Source organism: Scylla paramamosain, chromosome 24, assembly GCF_035594125.1.
Source record: "Scylla paramamosain isolate STU-SP2022 chromosome 24, ASM3559412v1, whole genome shotgun sequence".
Lineage (NCBI taxonomy): Eukaryota > Metazoa > Arthropoda > Malacostraca > Decapoda > Portunidae > Scylla > Scylla paramamosain.
Window position 1 is genome coordinate 11720828 of NC_087174.1, and position 20868 is coordinate 11741695.

Sequence of the window (20868 nt, forward strand, 5' to 3'; positions counted from 1 at the left end):
ATTTTCAGGGCAGTGGGTTCAGGTAGTTGTTTTTAATACACTGAATACATTGGCAGTGGTGTTTAGGGTGGAGGGTTTTGGGAAGGGAACAGTGTTGAAACACAATGTTACATTAGTGGTGGTGTTAGGGTGGAGAGTGTTGGGGAGGAAACAGTGTTAAGGCACATTGTTACAGTGCCTTTGTTACATCCAATGGTGGTGTTAAGGTGGAGGGTGTTGGGGAGGGAATAGTGTTGAGGCATATTGATACATCCAGTGGTGGTGTTAGGGTGAAGGGTATTGGGGGGGAGAACAGTGTTGAGTCAGTGTTATATCTTCTGTTTCCCCACAGTGAGGTTCCCCTGGAGCTGATCCGAGAGGCACGAGGAGGTGAGGTTTACATCAGCATGGCCGACCACCGCCATGAAGACTATGTGCCGCCCAAAGTGACCTTAAAGGCTTTCTCAGGTGCTGGTCACACTCTTGGCAGGTAAGTTCATCCACACAGAGCTCTTAATAAGGTATATGTTCACTAATTATTGTACCAATAAAATGCCTCGGAAGGTGATTGACGAGCAAAGCTGTTGGTAAAGCATAAGTGGAAGGGGTATTTCAATAAGTAAGAGAGAGTGGCAATTCCAGGCATACCACATGTCGCACATTTGCCTGCTATTCATATCACTCCAGCTCAAAACTTTGCAAGAGCCCAATGGTTTTGCTATATACCATTGGATAGGAAACTTTATTCTGCATTCAGTGGTATGTGTTCGCTCTTGTCAAGACAAAAAAAAGTTGAAAATATCAGAAAAATGACATTCGGTTTATAAAAAGTTTTATCGTGTATTTTGTGCATGCTCAACAGCGTTGCAAATTTGACACGCTTTTTTGTTATAATTTGTATTAATCTTATTACCTACAAAATTTGAGCTTTATCAGCTCCTTAGTTGAAAAGTTGGCAGCAGTTTCAGGCACACCACACATTGTGCATTTACCTACTATTCATATCACTCCAGCTCAAAACTTTGTAAGTGCCCAATGGATGTGCTATATAGCGTTGGATAGGAAATTTCATTCTGTGTTCAGTGGTGTGTCTGCAGTTGTTGAGACAAAAAGGAAGTTGGTGAAAATTGCAGAAAACTGATGGTCACTTCACAAAAAGTTTTATACTGTATTTTGTGCATGCACAGTAATGTTGCAAATCTTACGTGCTTTTTTTTATATAACTTTTATTACTCTTATTACCAACAAAATTTTTAATTTAATTACTTAAAAAGTTAGAATTTTGACTTTGTGCATGCACAGCGCTACTTTAAAGTTGACATAAGGAATTTTATTATAATTATAACAATATGACACCTTTTAAGTTTTATTGAAATTGATTGAGTAGTTTTTGAGAAATCAAATTTTTTGCAAGTTGTTAATTGACTTCACCCAGTAGAAGAGATGAAAGCTATACCTTATAAAATTGATAAAGTTGTGCTATTATTTGGGGCTAATTTCGTTACAATTGGCTGCTCAGTTCAGGAGATATTAGTGTTATGGTCAGGCCAGGCCGCTCAATATCAAATAACAACCTCCATAGTAAACTTTGCTTTACTTGTAATTAAGCAGAGGTATGTACACAAATCTTTCTCCTTTGTTAGGCATAGTGTGTGTGTTTGTGTGTGTGAGAGAGAGCACTTGTTTATTCTTATCCTGAAGTATGAGTAGACAAAATCTGCTTCAAATTTATATTTGTGTGTGTAATAGTTGTTCTCATAATAGGTGTGATTGCTTTGGGATATAAATTAGAAGCCTAAATAGGTTTAGAATGCTATTTATTCTTATATATACTTCTAAATAGGTTTAGAATGCTATTTATTCTATATATGTATCCATATATGTATCTATATATATCCACATTTTTATTTCTGCAGTGAAACTTGTCTGGGCTACCTCCCAGTAAGGAAGCCTCAGCCAGCTATCGCAGTTAGAACAGGTTTTTTATTTAAATAACGTATTTCCATAATCATGAGAACTTTGATATGATACAGTACTCCTCATTGGAAGTTTACAGGGCAGGGAGGCCAGGAAACTACAGCAGCATTTAAAGCATATCCAAGAAATGGTACAGAATATACCAGAATGTTCTCTACATCATGTCAAGGGCATGAGTTTTTTGCCCAGTCAACTTCAATGACGAAGACTGTAGATGCTGAACAGATGTAGATGGATAGGTAACTTTATATTAAACAACAGGTATGTGGTAAAATCTTATTTAAATAATAACATACAATTAGATGGGATGTTCATATGAAGTCTTTCAACAGCTTGGTGCCAACAGTTGTTGGTCAGAGTGACAAGGGAGCCAGTGGAGGTGCCAGCAGCCAGGCAGCACCAACCCAGGATTCCAAGACACTGCAGAAGAACGCCCAGGAGGGTCTCAAGGTGGACGAGAGCCAACCAGTCACATCCATCCAGGTGAGGCTTGTGGGGTGATTTGAGTGTTGTTGTTCCTGTTCAAAAGAATAAGTAACTGAATCTGCAATGAGCGCCAAACAACCTTAAGCTTGTGATGAGACATAGCATTGCATAAATTGTGCAACTTGGATTTGGTCTTTTGCACATTTCTGCTGGAAGTGAATACAGTGCTCATCATCACTGTCAGAAGCAGAACCATAAGATATCTCACTCTTGACCATAAAGAGGTGTTTCTTTCAGAGATTCACAGCTCTGTTGTTGCTGTGTGATGCCTGTGAAAATAAATGTACAAGCCATGATGGCATAGTTTTAATACAGTTGTATAAGAATGAACCAAGAAGTAATCGCACATGAGGGAGCCGATGTTGTCCCACACTATAGACTTAGAGAACTAGTCAAAAAATTTTGCTGAGGTTTTTCATTTCAAGACAGTATAATATATATATATATATATATATATATATATATATATATATATATATATATATATATATATATATATATAATAATTAAGCAATGAAAAATATTGGCAGACTTTTTTGACAGGTTCACAGTTTCTTAGTGTGGGACAGCATAGGCTCCCTCATATTAAAACTATATGTATATGTATTAAAACTATGCCATCATGGCTGTACATTTTATCCCAGGCATCATACAGCTACACGAGTATTTGGTAGAAATTACTGTTTTTTGAGCCAAAACAAGTAGCAGTCACTAAGATATGTAATCCAGATCCTGCTTCTGACAGTGTCAAATACTGGATGTACTAATCTATCCTGCAAAAAAATGAGAGAGGGCCTTTCCTCCACACTATCTTTGCAAGAGAAAATCATCTTATTGTTGCTGTTTGAGTTTATCATTCTTTGTAGTTCCTAAATCTGACCCAATTAAGTGAGGTAGTGTGTGTTGGATTTCTTAAGAAGAGAGCAAAGTGCCAGTTTCAAGTTCAGTGTTTCTTATGGTTTTGACCTCTTCACCCTTCCTTTATTTAAGCAAATTGCTTGTCTGGAAACCCCACTTTTACGTAAAGGGTGCATTTTTAAACTGCCGCCTTACCAGGCTGGGCACATAAGGAGTGAGACATCCATCACTCTCAAATCAGCACAGGGAATGATAGATGCCAGACTACTCCTCACACTCACAGCTCACCTAGTCAAGCAAGTTGCCAGTCTTAGCACCCTTAACTTCAGAAGACTTTGCCATATTTGCAGTTGCATTTCAAGACAATCAACCCATTCAGAAGTAGTAAGGGTCATCAAAATGGTGGATAGCTGTTTATCCATCTAGAGAAGTGGGAAAAAATCTTGGCTGTTTATCCATCTAAAGTGGGAGAAAATCTTGACAATCTTTCTTGCACAAACATCTATCCCATTATCCTGTGTCATATACCTTTCACACAGTGTTTCCATTCTATCTGTGGTCTCTCAGCCTAGCATTCTCTCAAATATTTCAACATTACTTTGTTAGATCAGCCATCCCTTCTTATTTATATATACGCTAAACCCTTTGCTCTCTCGCATTCACATACTTTAAACTTGCATTCACCCAAAGAGTTCTGCAGCCAGTCATTTTTCAGCTTTTTCTCCCATCTTTCCTGTTTCATTAATTCTCCAATTAAAAAGTTAATTAATTCTCCAACTAGTAATTGAAAAGTCAAAGCACCTACCTATTTTTCTATTCCTGCATCTACAATAACATAACAAAGCCTATCACCTACATATTTTAAATAAATTATTTGCAGACTCTAAATTTAAAGTTTGGAGACCAAACTAATTACTGAAAATATGTTCTGTTTCCAGCTTCGCATGCCCGATGGTTCCCGTCTCGTGGCGAGGGTGAACCACACACACACTGTCGGAGACATAAGACATTTTGTACAGACAGCACAGCCAGCCTACATTACCACTGACTTTGGTCTCATGACAACCTTCCCTTATGCTGAGCTTACCAACTTGGCACAGACTGTGTCTGAGGCAAAGCTATTAAATTCTGCCATTGTTGTTAAGACCAAGTAATGTAAGATTGTCCTCAACAATAGGAAGCTTCAACTTGTTGACTGCATGTGATATGTGTTTGTGGAGGCGCAAATTCATATTTATTAAAATATTCTCAGTTCTGCTATGTTCTAAGTATACTTGAACAATAAACTTATTTTGGAATTGTATTCCATATGCATATTTTACCTGTATACCCTGCCCTGTTGAATACTTAATATCTATCAATACCCACTACTATTCCAGTATACTGCTGACTTGCTACCTCCAAAGTTCCATCTACATATCAGCCTGACATCCTCACAAGGTGTCACCTGGTAATTGAGAAAAATGCTTACACATACACACGCCTCTTTAAGAGTTACTGTTAGAAAACACGGATTTGTACCTGAGTAAGTGACATGAAAGACACATGAGAGGAGAGCCAGCAGGGGCTAATGTCTCCTGAACTGCTTCTTGAACTTCTCATAGTGAAAGTCATCCGTTGCCTTCTCCCCATGTGGCCTTTTGGGTGCTATGGTGGAGATCTTGACACCACCACCCACCACCGGCTCCACAATCTCTTGCACTCTTTTTTCCTTCTTCTTGGCTGGTCCAGAGTCCTCCAAGTTGACTGTGGAGTATAATGTAAAATAAAAGAGCACCAGAGTTAAATATATCAGAAAGGAGAGAGCAGAAATAAACTTGTAGCATGATTCAGAGAAGGCATTGTAGTTGATACAAGCATGAAAATGACAATAAATAGAGAAAAGTATAGTTCCCATTTTCACTAATTTCATCCTTAATTGCTGCCTACTTCAGACTTCAAACATTCCAGCTGATAACATTAAGGTAAGACCAGTCAACAAGAGCTGGAAAAATAATTCAGCAGCAGCCAATGATTCACTGTTCCAAACTTGAAACTAGCCTGCCCATCATGTGACAAGGTTATCAAAAACAGAAGTAGACAAAAAAAAAAAAAAAAAAAAAAAAAAAAATAATAATAATAATAATAATAATTTGTGGAAACTCTAGGTGTGAAAATTTATCAAAGTAATGGACATAAAAAGATATGTATTGGCAAAAATGAGAAAAATGTTAATCAACCAGAGGAAAATTTGGGTGAGTCCATCCAATGATCATGCACCAGCCACACTCACATCTGTTGTGTTGCACAAAGTTCACCGCCATGTTTTTGGGCACAAATTCTGACGGCCGTTCTTTCTTCATCATGCTCTCTCGGAGGAGCCGCTGCTTTGCTTCTTCTGTTGCTTCAATGTTGCGAATCTTTGCCTCCAGTCCAAGGTCCACCTCGGGGATTCCACTCAACATCTGTGGGACACTAACAATTATTGAACTGTGGCTTTACATGTTCAACCTCATAAGTGACTGTGGAAGAGACTGGCAAAGGTGGTAGTAGTGGCAACAACATAATCAACCAACTTCTTTATTTTAACATATTCAAAGTATTTAATGCCAAGTTTTTGCGAGTCAGGACATTAATCAGGTTTATTTATGGATTTCTTATCAAAGAAATTTTTTTGGTGACATCAGGAAATACAGTAAATGTTTAATGAGATTTTGGCAAGTATGCAAAAAACTCTTGGTCAAGTATTGTTTAATGAATCAGTCTTTAAATCATTCAAATCTGTGGAACAAAGATTAGTCACAACAACATACCTATAGAACATGAGGGAAGTCACCGGAACCCACAAATCTTACACACACTCCTTTGACAAGATCTAGAAACAAAATTACCCCAACCCAGCCCCTGAACTGCTCCAGCCTGACACCTCAGCCTACCTGGTTGCTGAGCATCTCCTCGCTGCGCTTGGAGGTGGATTCACGCAGCATGGAGGGAACGGCATGCAGGGCCACCTCATCTAAAGTCTGGTATCGGCTCTGCTCCTCCTGCATGTCCTCAGACTCAATACCCTTCCGCTTTGCCAGGTTTTCTTCTATGTACTTCTGCCTGAAAAATGAACACAGTTATCAAAAAGCTCTCATGTTGAGGCCACATCCATGGAGTCAAATTGTGCAACCTTTTATATCAATGTCCAAAGAAAACAAAATATCACCAAAACAAAATTAACCTAATTTTTAACACAACTTGTGAAGTAAGAATACATGATAACTCAGTATATCAACCAATGCCCACAGAAAACATTAAAATATCATCAAAGCAATAGCAGTTGAACCTCATTCTTAACACAACAGTTAAGAATATAGGACAACTCTGCACAGCTCAGGGCCTCACATTTCAGCATCTTCATCACGCCGATTAGTCTCAACAGAGAAGGCTGTGCCAATGCCAGTGTCGTAAGCATCATCAGAGGTTTTCTTTGCATTCTTCACTTGGCTGAGGTCCACCATGCCCCCACACTTGGTCTTGAATGGATCATCCTGTTGGAAGGGGAGTGGATTTCCTTGTAAAGAGTTGTGGAATTGCACTATTATATAAAGATATTTTTCCTATCTATCTACTATCTACTCAGATGTACAGTAAAACCTTGCTAAGTTGGATTAATTGGGGGGATGGCCAATCTGACTTAATTGAAAATCCAAATTATCTGAACCCAGCACTGTATTTGAATTCCTTGTCCACATGGTGTTCAGCAAGCCTCCCTGCAGCATGCTGGATGTCCAGGCCATGGACTGTTACCCCTTCAGCTTGTTCTTGCACATACCGCTTATTGACAGACTCAAGGTTTTCATGCTGTGCCTTCCTCACTCTATACAGGTCCTTCCCTTTCCCTTAAAAGTGTCTGACTTAATAAGGTTTTAATGTATTTTGGCCTACATTCTATTTTAAATATACATAACCATTTATAATTGTGTTTTTTTGTTATATTGTTACCTGTTATTGGACTTTTGGTACATTAAAAACTTGCATACCAATCACATTTCTACATATATTAAGTGCTGAAATGAACTCCAAAATACAAAACTGGCAAGATATGAATGATGCAAGTAAAACAATTGATTCATGTTGATATAACTTCACTTCCATGAAACAAACAAAGCCTCCACACACTCACATCCACACCCTCCTTCTTGGCAGTCGTCTCCCCCACCAGCAGACCCTCAGCACTCACTCCTGCCTGCCGCCGCCGGTACTTGCGCAGTTCCTTGCTCTCCTCCAGTTTGGCCCTGGAGGAACAAACAATTAATTCACAGCATTAGTCTTCACCAGGTGGCATGCAGTGTTGGGAGTGCAAAATCAAAGATGTCCATCATGTAAAATCCAACCATATATTCAGAGTGCTTTGCTAGTGAAGCAACCTGCAGCACTACCTTGGCAAACAGGCTGATAAGTATTTGCATTGAATATAATATAAAGTATGAAGCCTATATGCCATACTCCATATACCCTCATGCATGCACAACTTGAACATTTACCTACATAAGTGACTCGTCCCCATTGCCCGAATCATCATCTTCCGAGTCATCTTTGCGGCGGCGACAATGATTCTTGTTTTTCACCTTCTTGAACACAACCTTGGGTGCAGCAGCAGCTGGCTCAGCTTCATCTTTTTCACTGGACATGACTGAAAATGGGGAGAAATAGATAATAAATCTGAGCAATAAGATCAAGAAATATTTTAACTCCCAAACAGAGGTATAGATTAGTTGGTTTACATTTAGTGTTCAATACTCACAATTCCCCAGTTTACTTCCAAGGACAAGCAAAGATCATAAGCAAAACAAAATTTAATACCACAACCATGAACTTGATCATAATGTATGAAGCACATTCCCAAGAGTGACTAGAGCACAGCAGTTATGATTCTGGGGGCAGGAATGTTCTAGGGGAAAGCATTCTTGGTTAGTGTTAGATTATCACATTTGGTTGGATTTAATCTGGAAAGGTCTCTCACTGGTAACCAGGTAGCTAATTACAGCAATTAAGTGTGATCTTGACAGTTCAGGCAAGATAGTACCTATTTACAGTATTATTTTAGCTATCTGTATTGTCTACATGTATCATTATTAAGCTTGGTCAGCAATCTTTAAAATTTTGAAAGCTTTGGCAGTTTCATGAGGCTTAATATGAAAATGAAGGACCTTAATGGTTTAACTTTTACAAGATTTTCCAGTGGCAGCCATGAAACATTAACAATGAGTTTGGGCGAGGCATCATGAGGGCCCGAGCTGCCCATCTCTGGATCAGCCAGATATTTTCATAATTTGAAGAGATACGTATCATATTTTAAGACACACCAAATTCTATCAGAATGAAATAAGTTAATTTCTAGTTTAAATGGATGCTGCTTTTTAAAAATTTACCGTGTTTGCTTTCCTACAACTATTATTCTACCAGATGCCAAGGCTTGCTGTATTGGAAAAAGGAAGAAAACGGGTGAATTGTACGAAACTGCAGTTACATCAAAATTTTTAGAAAGGAGGAAATATAATTGTTTATTTCTTGGGAGTGTCCATTGTAATTTCTGCATGTTGAGTGAGAGCTGTTGTAAATATATTCAGATGCTGCCAACACTTACGAAACTTTTAGTGGGTGATAGGGGTACAATAAAAAAAAATAGTCATTAATATTACCATTATAAGGAGGTTCAAGCCCCGCACAACATAAACATCAGTAGGGGCCAGACTCGCCCTCAACACAAAGCACTCACTCACCTCAGCCTCCCCTCTTCTCCTCACGCGGTGTTTTTTTTTTTAGTTAGGCCGCTTCCCTTTCCTATTCTACCGTGCAGGTGATGCCTCTCACTGTGTGTCCTGTTCGATTTGAGTTTTTTTTTTCTTCCAGGAGCCAACGCCAACCAGCCGCCGCCTTCCAGCCTCGCCGCTGCATGACTTGTTTACATCCTGCCACAGAACACGCGGCGCAGTTTCAACACTGACTAATTCAAATCCACTTATTCCTAATTTATCTTCTTTCGCGGTTTCCCTAGTAGCAGGCGATGACACCATGTACGAGTCTCCTAGTTGTTTCTGTCCCTTTCATCATCTGTAACCCCGATCCTTTGCAGTGCTACCACAAACCCATCCCTCCAGGGATGGGTTTGTGACCAAGGGGACCGAGGGGAAGAAAAGAGTTTTCTTTCTTTCTTCCCCTCGGTCTTCTTTCCTCAACTGTTTTTTATTCTGACTGCTTCAAGCCCACTCTTTCTCAAAAGGTTCTAAACGAACATCTATTTTTCACTGTTGTAGAGGATTATGAATATTCATTTTACATCCTGCCACAGAAAATTCAGCTTTGCTTCAACACTGCCTCAAATCCAATAGTTCTCGTAAGGCCTGTCCACACCAGGAAACATTGTTTGGAATTGTTTGGAAACAATGTTTGCAAACAGTTTGGAAACGGTTTCCGAACAAGATTCCTCAGTTGCGGTCCTGCCTGAGATGAGTGTAGAGGTTGCTGCTGCAGCCTTTGTATGTTACTTGACACTTTTGACAAATTCATGGAAGGGCAAGAAAAAGAGATGGATAAGGATTTTTTTTTTTTCTTTAAGGAATCTTTTATGGTGACTTGTTGCTTCTGGCGGATCGAGAGTAGATGGAACAGGTTTCACTAATTTTTTTTCGGATGTCCACGACTGACCTTGAAATACTTTTAAGGATGTTAAAATTTCAGATTTTATAACTAATTTCTTAAATCCTGACAAAAGATCAAAATTTCAGATCTCCAGAAATTACTGACAATATGGCAACATTACTGATTCATCGTCACCGCCGGACGCGCGCGCCCACACACACACAGTTTCTCATTCCGGATGGAAAACAATTACGCGTGAAAGATTGTTTGCAAACAGTTTGCAAACTGTTTGCAAACATTGTTTCCTGGTGTGAATAGGCCTTTAGAAATCTTCACTTTACATATATATATATATATATATATATATATATATATATATATATATATATATATATATATATATATATATATATATATATATATATATATATATATTAGTCTAAAAATGTCTGCATGGTTACATGTAACCAAGTAAAACCTTAGTTAAGGATACCTATCCCTTACTTTCCTAAGGTGACTGTAGCAAACCTCATCTTTCAGGACGGAATCCTGAAAAAAGCTACATGAAGAGGAATTAATTCCCTTGCTGTTCCCGGAACTGGTCCCATTTGCTCACAACTGGATGAACTTCTCTTTGAGCACACGGCAGAAGAGATAATGGAGGTGTAGAGGCTGCACAATTAGGCAAAGGTGAATGAAGAATTTCAGTTCCACAACAATAACATAGTCTAGATCTAATTTAAGACTACGCCATGGCTCAGAAAGCAAGGGAGCATGGGCTCAGGATGTTTAATATGTCCATCCTGCTTTCCCAGATCAAGCAAATGTACACCCCTCTGCTTACTTGTAACAGGAGCCACGAAATGGAGTATCACTTGAAAAAAAAAAAAAAAAAAATGTCCCCGGCCCATGAAATATACAAGATATTCCGAGTGTTCTAGCTTGGAGCATACGCACAGGACATGCAAGGCAGGGAAAACCACAGTGAACGGGCTATGCGATCCCCTGTTCGGTAGGAGACATTGAAGACTAATGAGGAAGAGCAACATCAAGTAAAGATGAAAGATGCAGCCTAACACCACCTACGCCCAAGCTGCTATGTCCACGACGCTTGGGACAGCAGAGCTCAATATGGCAGGATGATGTGCATACTGCACGCACGCTCACACACTTAGTCAATGGTGCGTCCCCTGGGAGCTTCCAGGCAATGCTCACAGCAAGCCTTTAGCTTAAGCTGGATGACATTAAGCTGCCTCCCTACCCACCCTCGGCACAATGGGACCCGAACCTACGACCCAGCTCATCACACGAGCACAGGAACAGGAACGTGACTCCCCAGATAATGCCCAGCCCAACCTTGCATCCCTAACAACAACAAGGAAGAGATGGACATCTGCCCTCAAACCACAACTGAAGACGAAGACGACGACATAGAAGTCAACATCTTCCAGAGCGCTTCAGACACCTTGCCTGAGGAGTGTAGCTACTCTGCTCTCTGCAAAGGTTTGAACGAGGGTCACTACAGTGTTGGGCACAATAGCTCCCATGAGGATACAGTAACCATCTTATTCTTGCTGCAAAAGCAGAAACAGAGCTTGGATCATATAATTGCTATCTTGCCTTAAGAAGCTTTTGCAGCCTTCAAGACTGGACCACTTCCAAAGAAACGAACAGGAGTCAGCCGAGGCAGGAGTATGCATCCCAGACAGACGGATTGACTCAATTATGAATAATACTGCAAAATGTCTTGACGTAGAACGGCCTTAAGTACAACTTGACAAACATGAACAAACACTTTGACCCAGACAAGTTTAATCATTAGTCACGGACTGAAGGACACAACACTGAAAATACCAGGCTGGAGTAACCAGACCAACGAGTAGCCATTGACCTGAGGCGGACAATAAGCCACAAGGTTGATGACGATTTTATATCCGAGACCATGGCGGTGGAGGTAGACACAGCAGAAGGACCAGTAACAATAGCTGCTGTTACATCATATTTACCACCCAGATGACCTTATCTACCACATCTCAACTTTCTAAGACTATTACGACAACACACGCCAGTGTGTTGTGGCAGTCTCCTGTCAGTTTTTCTGGCAGAAGACCTCAACCCTCAACACCCAACACGAGGGACCACCAGGACCAATCAAGTAGGACGCGACTTAATAGACTACCTTCGTCATTAGACGGCCAGGCGAATAGGATCAGACTTTCCAAACTACTATTCTACTACCATTCTATTACTACTCTTTCAGTGACCTTCCCGCAGATACTTACTAAAAGGTTAACTTCCTAAACTAAAACATATCACCAAGACGACTTACGACAAGCAACCATATCTCCATAATCATTGACGTTTCTATCTCCCCTATCTTCAACCCGATACGGACTATATTTGATAACAAAAGAACTGACTGGGATGCTTTCAAGGCAGACCAGGGTCTGCAGATGACGGACTTACTAGAGGTGGCACACAGGACACGCGAGGTCATAGATGAGGTGATGGAGATGTGGCCGAAAGACATCCCAAAGACAGGATACAGAAGGATACCCCTTTTTTAAAACTTTGAGCCAGACTCAGTTAATTAAAATATAATTTCAGGCACTATGTGACACAATGGCCAGGATAGGAAGGACAATAGATGATTATAGATGTTACACAACGTTAAGGCAGAGTCTAGCTGACTCACAACAGTACAGGAGTACTGAGGAAGAATGCTGCTCGAGGTCCCAGAAAAAGTGCTGGAGAGCATCACTCGGAGGCACTTGAGGGACCACCTAAATGGAAAGAACCTGTTCAATGCTGGTCAGTACAGGTTCTGGCATGGGTGGGGCACCACCCACACCATCATGATGGTCACCGAAACCCTGGCCATCCACCATGCAGCTGGCTACAGATGCAACTTGGTCGTCAGGGATGTGAGCAGGGCGTTTAACAGGATATGACACCTGGAACTCAGGTTCAAGATCCTGCACCTTGGACTTCCAGGCCCTGTCGAGCACCTTCTCTGCAATTTCTTGGAGGATCGTATGGCCAGGGTCAGAGTGGGAAGATACCTCAGTCCTCTCTTTTCCCTGCACACAGGAGTGCCACAGGGAAGCGTCCTGTCCCCCATCCTGTATGCAGTGTTCACCTGGAACTGTCCTGCTTCACCTGTGGGGATTAACATCCAATACATAGGCGACATGTCCCAGGTGATTTTCCATCCAGGAAGGTCCAGCCAGATGCCCTGCAGATCGAGAGGGAGGTTACTAGGATCAACAACTATGAGAAGACGTGGAGGATCACCACCACCATGGTAAAATTCTGAACCATTCCAATGGCCCAGAGCCACTCCTGGTAGAGGGTGACCTGGTAGAGTACAACCAACAGGACAGCCAGCAAGGACTCAGGGTACCAGGGAGAGGCTATACCTCCGACATTACCCAGAGAGTTCCCTGTGGATGGCAGGCCCTGGCACAACTGTACAGATTTTGGGACCTGGACAAAAGAAAGTTATTCCACTTGGTCAAGGCCATGGTGATCCCACTCCTGGTATATCCTCCGAGTCCCTATGCAATGAGCAAGACAGCTGTGAGCTGTCTCCAGTCAGTCAAGGACGCTGCTCTCCGTTTTGCTCTGAAAGTGATGTGGGGCGACTATCTCACCTTGGAGCATATCCATGAACAGGCAGGGGTCCCACCTATCAACGTCAGACTTCACTAGATGGTCAGAGGAATATGGAAGAGGATGGAGGCTGAGGAATGGGACTAGAACCATGAGATGACGGAACTGGATGAAGCAGCCCCTGCAGGACAGCACAGCTGGTTCCCCCAAAGCCTCCAGACCCTTAGAGAACAGCCAGACTGAGCACCTAGATACAGATTAAACGGTTACTATGTGGCGAAACAGTGGAAAGTGGAAAGTGGAAAGTGAAAAGTGATAGAAAAGGGAAGTGAATATAGAAGGGAAGCGAGTTAGAAATGAGACACCCCATAAAGACAAACAGTAAAGAAAACTATGTGTATAAATAATTCTATTGAATTTGTTTTAATAAGATGTACTATTGGAAATTAAATAGTATATATAATTTTTTTTTAATAAGATGTACTACTGTAAATAAAATATTCTTAACAACAGAAACTGGGATGTTCCTGGGAACCTCTATTATAGGACGAACAACACAACAAGGGAGGTCACGAACATCTTTTAATGGTACCAAATGTACGGGTAGGTGGTAAACACCTTTCGTTCTTTCCACACGTATCGCCGAACATTAGGGCTGCTCCAGTCGGACTGGTCGCTCACTCGCCACCCCTCCTCACTCATCCAACTACTGAAGATGACTTAAGAAAAGTCGAAACGTTTGGTACCATTAAAAGATGTTCGTCACGTCCCTTATTGTGTTGTTCTTCCTAAATATTCTTAATTTTAATGTATTTTTAGGAAATAAGTTGAATTTTATATAAATTACTTAAGCATAATTGCTAACCTAATATATTACAATTAGGTTAGATTTAGTAACATATCATGACACTATTGCAATTTTCGCCACACTAAAAACAGCAACCCGGACTGCCCGAAAACTGTCTTCCTTCCTTTGTCCTTCTATTGTTTCATCCTCTTTCATCTCCCACTCTCTCTTTATTCCACCTCTTCCTTCTACCCAAATTATTGTAACCCGACTTCCTAAATAAACTTTTAAACTGTTAAACAGCAATAGTAAAAAAAGTCACGATAATGTACATTGATCCTTCCTAACAGTGAAACATTCATTTGAAACATCGAGTCTTAAGAATACCGAATAAATTTGAAAGGAAAATGAAATAAAGGTAGATGACACTTGGATGAAAGAAATTTGCAAAATTCATTGATAACCTTCAGGCGGCAGTTCAAAGTCACGGGAGGGATGATTGGAGGTTTAAGTTCCCCTTCAGCTCGACATGGCTGACAGGGGACAATTTTAGCCGGAAATTGAAGCAGTTGTGAAGGTCTGGCCGGCCAGTCTGGTGCGTGGGTCAGTGACAGTCACGTTGCCCTCCTTGGCCTTGCGACCTCTCGGATCATCATACGTATTTTAAAACACTTCTGCGCCAAACCTCCACTCTACACTCAATAGGATCTGGTCTAAAGTTACACTGGTTCTTAGGAGTGTTTTTATGGATCTAGTGACAGATTAACAAGACTTCTGCATTCGACTAAAAATCTGTGGCCTTTGAAAACGGTCGTGGTGAGTGAGCAAAGCGTTTCTGAATACCGGGCTCAGACTGGCGGCTTGTTGCAGCGTCCTCCCCTCCTTCCCATGCCATGTTGCTCTTTCCTCTCCCTTCCTCAGCAACCATTTCTCTCTTCCCTCTCTTCTTTCTTTTCCTTAACAACCATTCATTCCTCTCTCTTTCATTTCCATTGTTCTCTTTTGCAATCCTTTCACCTCTTACCTTCGTTTGTCTTCGATTCTTACACCTTTCCCTTTCAACTTATCTCTTTCCTTTCCTACCCATCTCACTTTGTTATCTAATGTTTTTGTATCCTTTTCATTTTGCTTCCTATCTCTTCATTGATTCCTTTCCTTCTATCGCTTGAGCCTCACTTTTGCCATCTCGCTCGCCTCTCAAATTACAGGAACACGCGCCAATCCATGCACAGGAGGAGAGAACAATAACCCGAGTGGAACCTTTTTTACATGACCGGCTCTCATCCTTTTTAATCCCTGACTGAGCGCTGGCTGCCTTACTGTACCTCCGCACGTGGTAATCTTCCTGTAACTAACCATTATGTTCCCAGCAGTGATTCTGCAGTCTATTGTTTCCCAGTGTACTTGTAAGGGCGCTGGTTTGAGTGTTATACGCCATATCGTTTATTCTTACCATTCCCAGTCAGTTTGCTGCATTTAGTAACTTTTTCTATCCTATTCGTACTTTTCCAATATTTCTATTTTGTTCATACTGTTACGCTACTTACTACTACTACTTTTTTTTTTCGTTTTTTTGTTTGCTTCATTTTTTTTTTTTTTATGTATTATATATTATCCCATTACGTATGTGTATTTGAGGGTATTTGTGCTTATGCAAGGAGAGAGAGAGAGAGAGAGAGAGAGAGAGAGAGAGAGAGAGAGAGAGAGAGAGAGAGAGAGAGAGAGAGAGCTTGCCTGTCTGATCAGTAATTTCGAATACAAATACAACCTCGATTTCAAGACGCCTCGCAGGACTATTTATTTTCTCCCAACTATCGATATTTGAGTGTGTGTGTGTTCACCTCGTTTACCAGGCGTAGCTCGCAAACTTTCCCCAAACAATCTTTTCGCTGTGAATCCTCCTGCAATTACAGTCGCACGGAATAGAAAATGAGAAACACAAGAAAAAACTATTGCGAGAAGTATGTGTTCGGGACTGGCGCAGCGGAGGGCGGAGAGCTGGAGCTGAAAAAAGTATCTATGGACTGCTACACAAGACTGGATGCATTGATTAACTTTTTCATTGGTCCCCCCAGTCACTTACGAAGTTTCAGACACTTACTCGAGAATAAGTTCTGTTGCTAAGAAAAAATAAAAATAAGCTTCCGATTCTTGATTTTTCCCGAAGAGCAAAAAAAAAATAAAAATAAAAATAAAAATGTAGTGTCTCATCACGTCTACTTTTGGCACACAGCAGTGGAAGTCATTGGGGTCTTCATTAGTGTCTTCACGATTTAGGAGATAGTTTAGCAAGGATTCTACATCAATAAAAAAAAAAAAAATAATAATAATAATTAAAAAGCCCGATTAATCATCTTCAACCTCCGAAAATAGTTCTTAGAAAAATAAAAGCGTTTAAGAATACGAGCCAAGATAAATAATTTTAACCCTTACTCTCTCCCCCTCGCATCCTTAACGTGCATTCCTCGCACCACGCATCAGCAAAGCCTCCACGCCACATTCTTCATATTCACGCTACACACTTGCGTCGCGTCGTGATAAAATGCACGTAATAACGGAATTAACGGCACATCCAATAAAGGAAACAAGGCCGCGTTCATTTTAATCTCCGAGGAAAAAAAAAATCTTGTTAACGTTACACGATATAAATTGATGCATGACGATAACCCCACTTAACACGTTATTAAATTTACTATACTTCACACGTGACAAAATTTACAAGACTCACGGTGCATACTTGGGTGCAAATAACCGCCGTATTCTTAAACGTTTCCCATCTCGACATTTCACAGGCTTTAGATGACGCTTCTTGGGGTTTTCAAGCGTGTTTTCCCCGATTCCAGTGTTTAACAAGGATTTCGCCTCATCAGTGGGAAAAGAAACGAATGACTAACCATATGTGGGGTTTGAAAATGGTTCTTATAAAAACCGAAAGTGTTTAAAGATAAAGCTAAAATCCGTATTTTTAAACCTCTCTTGACATGTTTGTTGTGGAAGTTCCTGTATGTTACCGGGGGAGTTTCCGTGTTTCTGGCGGTAGTTTTATGAGGATTCTACAGTTTATAAGAAAAAAGTTCTACTGTTTGTACGAAAAAAGCAGGGATTCTACACTATTAATACGAAAAAGAGCAAGGTTTCTACACTCTTAATACAGAACTAAAAAGTATAAATACCTATTTAGTTCAGCAAGGATTCCGCACTTCACACACACACACACACACACACACACACACACACACATGAAAGCCTGATTTATCATATATATAGTCTTTGAAAATAGTCGAAATAAGAGACATGAGAGTTTCAGAATACGAGATCTCCGAGTCCGTGGCAACGTTACACAAGCTAGCAGTGGTTCTCGCGCAGCCTTCACGCTCGAGGCGCATTCAACCAGTCCCGCCAATTGAACACGATAGTTTGACACATCAAGCGCATTATAACCTAACGTGCTAAAAAAATAATTATCTGAACGAGTGACCCAGAGAGAGAGAGAGAGAGAGAGAGAGAGAGAGAGAGAGAGAGAGAGAGAGCAATGTTTAGTAATCACTTTAAAGCACAAAAATTTTAGGCCGTTTAAAAGCTAACTCAGTGAATTTTATGACCTTTTTTCGTGTTTTATTTCATTGCTGGAAATTGTTACGAGACTAATAATAATAATAATAATAATAATAATAATAATAATAACGGAGAAGTGAAAAGAAAAACGGAAAAGGATAAAAAAAAAAAAACATCCAACAAAACGAAAACCTAGATCTGCAACAATTCAAAAAACGTGCAACACGCATCGCACAATATTGACCGAAATGCCAGGCGATCTTCAAATTTCCATTCTTATTTCTAGCGGAAGCGTGACAGAGGAAGAGAAAAAGTGTCTAGTGAAACAAACCTGACGTACAAAATTACCAATATACAAAATTACCAGAGAGAGAGAGAGAGAGAGAGAGAGAGAGAGAGAGAGAGAGAGAGAGAGAGAGAGAGAGAGAGAGAGAGAGAGAATGATTTAACGTTTGATCTCGTCCATCTAAGCAGCGTGCGTATCTTGAATTTTATTCGTCTGACGTGGATCGAATCTAATTGCATGTGACTTTCATATCAGTATATATCAGCTATCTGTCAATCTGTGTCTGTCTATCCGCCTTCTTGTGTTAAATACTCTTCTGTCTTCCGATGTTAAAGTACTCCATCCATCTGTCTGTCCGTCTGTGTCTATCCGTTTATCTGTCTGTTTGTTTGTGTATCTGTCTTCCTTTAAATTAACTACTGCTCTTTATATCACTGTCTGTCCGTCTGTTTATATGCCTTGCTCTTCTAAGTAACTATTCTTTATCTATCTATCTGTATTTGTCAGTCTGCCTGTCTGTCTTCGTCTGTCTGCCTATTTCCCTTCCTCTGTTAACTACTCAACTATCAATTGCCGTTACACACATTAAAAAAAAAAAATTATACGTGTCGATTTATCCGTCCGTTTATCTTGTTACGTAACTATTCTGTCTATCTGTCCCCCGTCTGCCTTTGTCTTCCTATAATTAACTACTTATCTACCAGTAACCTCTACACTCATTGGAGAGCTACAAATTACTACCGGTTCATCATTTATCTACCTGTCCGTCTATGAGCCTCTTTAAAGTAGCTATTCTATTTATTCATGTGTTTGTTCCTCCATTCGCCTATCTGCTTTCTTATCTTAGGCACCGTAACTTCTCTAACTAGCAATTATCTTTGCACGTACTGAATAAAAAATGCAGCACCAAATTAAAAAAAAAAAAACACATACATTACTAATCTTACTCAAGCATAAAGGTATTTCTTGATAAGAAGTAAGCCTCCCTTCCCCCCAAATCCCCCCTAACCCCTCAAACAAGCTTGGGGCCCTGTGGGGAATCGGGTTTTTTTTTGGAGGAGATGAAAATTAAGTGAAATAACCGCCTCCCCTTAGGACGTTAACCTAACCTAGCATAACCTAACCTAGCCGGTGGGCCTGCGCCCCCCTGGATCCCCTCTCCCTAGGACGTTCTAACCTAGCATAACCTTACCAAATCTAAACTAACCTAATCTAGCATAACCTAACCTAACGAGATAGCCTATCCGTTATCTCCACACCACACCCTACTGGTGTGGTGTGGAGATTCTCAAAGCGATGGAGGTGGGTACAGTTTGGCGGCTTCCTTAATAAATACATGAAACCTCATCCTTACGTCTGTATATCGCATCTTTAACCATTGCTGTTGCTAAATATCTCACATAATGACTTTTTTTCCTGCTGAACACTGGCACTGTTCGCTCCACCTCCCTCCACTGGGTAGCCATATTAACAAATGACAGCAAGCCTCCATCAGAACGCCTGACGCGTCTCAAACAAATGAAAAGTGCAACTGAACCTATCGTGGAAAGTCGTAATTGGCGGCCCAGTGATGGCCTCACGAGTGGCAGAGCGTGATTGAAGGGATCAGCTGTATAGATAACATGAAATCCTAACATACCACTATCCACAAATTCCAGTTATAAAATAAGAAAATAATTTTAATGTTTATTCTTGACTGGTGTAGAGCTCGCTAGACTTAAAACATATCAAATTTCTCCACACTCTCGAGTCCTATTACAGCCATATTAAACACGTGCCCCCAATTTGCTTACGTTTACTGCAAGGTCACCGAACCCTTCTCCATGACATGAGTTTCGTGTTTGTATGTAACACGGACTTGATTCCGGATTAATCAGCATAATAAACCATACACTGACTGGTTTTCTAATAACCTACAGCTAAATAATGACCAAAAACCCTTCACTCTCACCTCCAGCAGTGAGCAGCCTGACGTCTCCCCTGCTAGAGACGAAAAGTTCCAGGACGACCACTTGAGTCTGTAATCTGAAATGCTTTACTCTCTCACCACGACATTAATTCTCAAACGCCACAGAAATGATCAGCCGGGTTCTCGAGAGTGTTTCTTCTGTTAGTAACGTAGAAATCTTGTTAATCTGTATCTAGAACCGTAAAAACACCTTTAAAAACCAATGTAGCTTCAACTAGAGCCTTTTGAAAGTACTGAAGGTGCAGCGCAGAAGTGTTTCAGAATATGGTCCTGTTCCGAGCCTCCCGCGTCTTGGTTCGAAGCAGAGTCGCGGTGGGCAGAATCAGATGTAGCATAGCGAGTACTAATTATCCTCTTTTCTGGTGACTGCGTGCCTGGATAGACCTGTATAAAGTGTGGTAGTATATTAGTGGAAAGTACATTAGTAGGTACTGTAGTAAAGGGAGGTTTAGACATGTTTTAAGGACATCTGTTTTATACTGTGTGAGAAGAGGGGTGAGTGGGACGAGGCTTTAAATAACACGAAGTTTTGACTGAGAATAGGCTTTGAATGAGGGTGAATGTTTCTCATATTTGAAGCCTTATCGATGTTTATTTGTGAAGTTTTCTTTACAATTTTTTCGTTATTTCCTATTTTCTCTGTATTTTTATATTTATTATTTGTTTCTTATTTATCTATTGCTGTTTGATGGCTCATTGATGTTCTTAGTTTTTTTTTCTTCCATGTTTTATTCTAAATTTTCTTTGAGC

At 40.5% G+C, this 20868-nt stretch overlaps 2 protein-coding genes across 8 annotated transcripts in view; one reads left to right on the plus strand and one right to left on the minus strand.

Annotated features, from left to right (window-relative positions):
• The window catches only part of LOC135112733 (NSFL1 cofactor p47-like), a 10642-nt gene extending 5455 nt beyond the window's left edge, over window positions 1-5187 (plus strand). Inside the window, exons 6-8 of the mRNA XM_064027491.1 lie at window positions 332-469; window positions 2289-2439; window positions 4239-5187. Of these exons, the coding sequence (XP_063883561.1) occupies window positions 332-469; window positions 2289-2439; window positions 4239-4454 (505 nt within the window). The 3' untranslated portion in view covers window positions 4455-5187. The remainder of the gene's footprint in view (window positions 1-331; window positions 470-2288; window positions 2440-4238) is intronic.
• LOC135112734 (splicing factor C9orf78 homolog) lies at window positions 1780-20365 on the minus strand. Of its 7 annotated transcripts, none has more exons than XM_064027499.1 (9): window positions 14773-15018; window positions 9051-9239; window positions 7812-7960; window positions 7451-7562; window positions 6670-6815; window positions 6216-6384; window positions 5573-5744; window positions 4822-5046; window positions 1780-2474 (listed from the first exon to the last, which is right to left on the minus strand). In XM_064027499.1, the coding sequence occupies exons 3-8, from the start codon at window positions 7859-7861 to the stop codon at window positions 4868-4870; spliced, it is 828 nt and encodes a 275-aa protein (XP_063883569.1). In that variant the 5' UTR covers window positions 7862-7960; window positions 9051-9239; window positions 14773-15018; the 3' UTR covers window positions 1780-2474; window positions 4822-4867. The 7 variants fall into 7 exon arrangements, with proteins under 7 accessions (XP_063883569.1, XP_063883565.1, XP_063883564.1 ...); XM_064027495.1 differs by having other exon boundaries at window positions 7816-7960; window positions 14773-15015; XM_064027494.1 differs by lacking the exon at window positions 1780-2474 and adding an exon at window positions 20309-20365 and having other exon boundaries at window positions 3063-5046; window positions 7816-7960; window positions 14773-15021.
• Window positions 20366-20868: the final 503 nt, after the last annotated feature.

What these genes read in the sequence shown, in the direction of transcription:
- LOC135112734 (XM_064027495.1), bottom strand. Translation starts at nt 7,958, where the DNA reads ATGTCCAGTGAAAAAGATGAAGCTGAGCCAGCTGCTGCTGCACCCAAG. An exon ending in AATGGGGACGAGTCACTTAT is followed by an intron (nt 7,563 to 7,815) that starts GTAGGTAAATGT and finishes TTGTTCCTCCAG; the next exon opens with GGCCAAACTGGAGGAGAGCA. An exon ending in AGGAGATGCTCAGCAACCAG is followed by an intron (nt 5,745 to 6,215) that starts GTAGGCTGAGGT and finishes AGTGTCCCACAG; the next exon opens with ATGTTGAGTGGAATCCCCGA.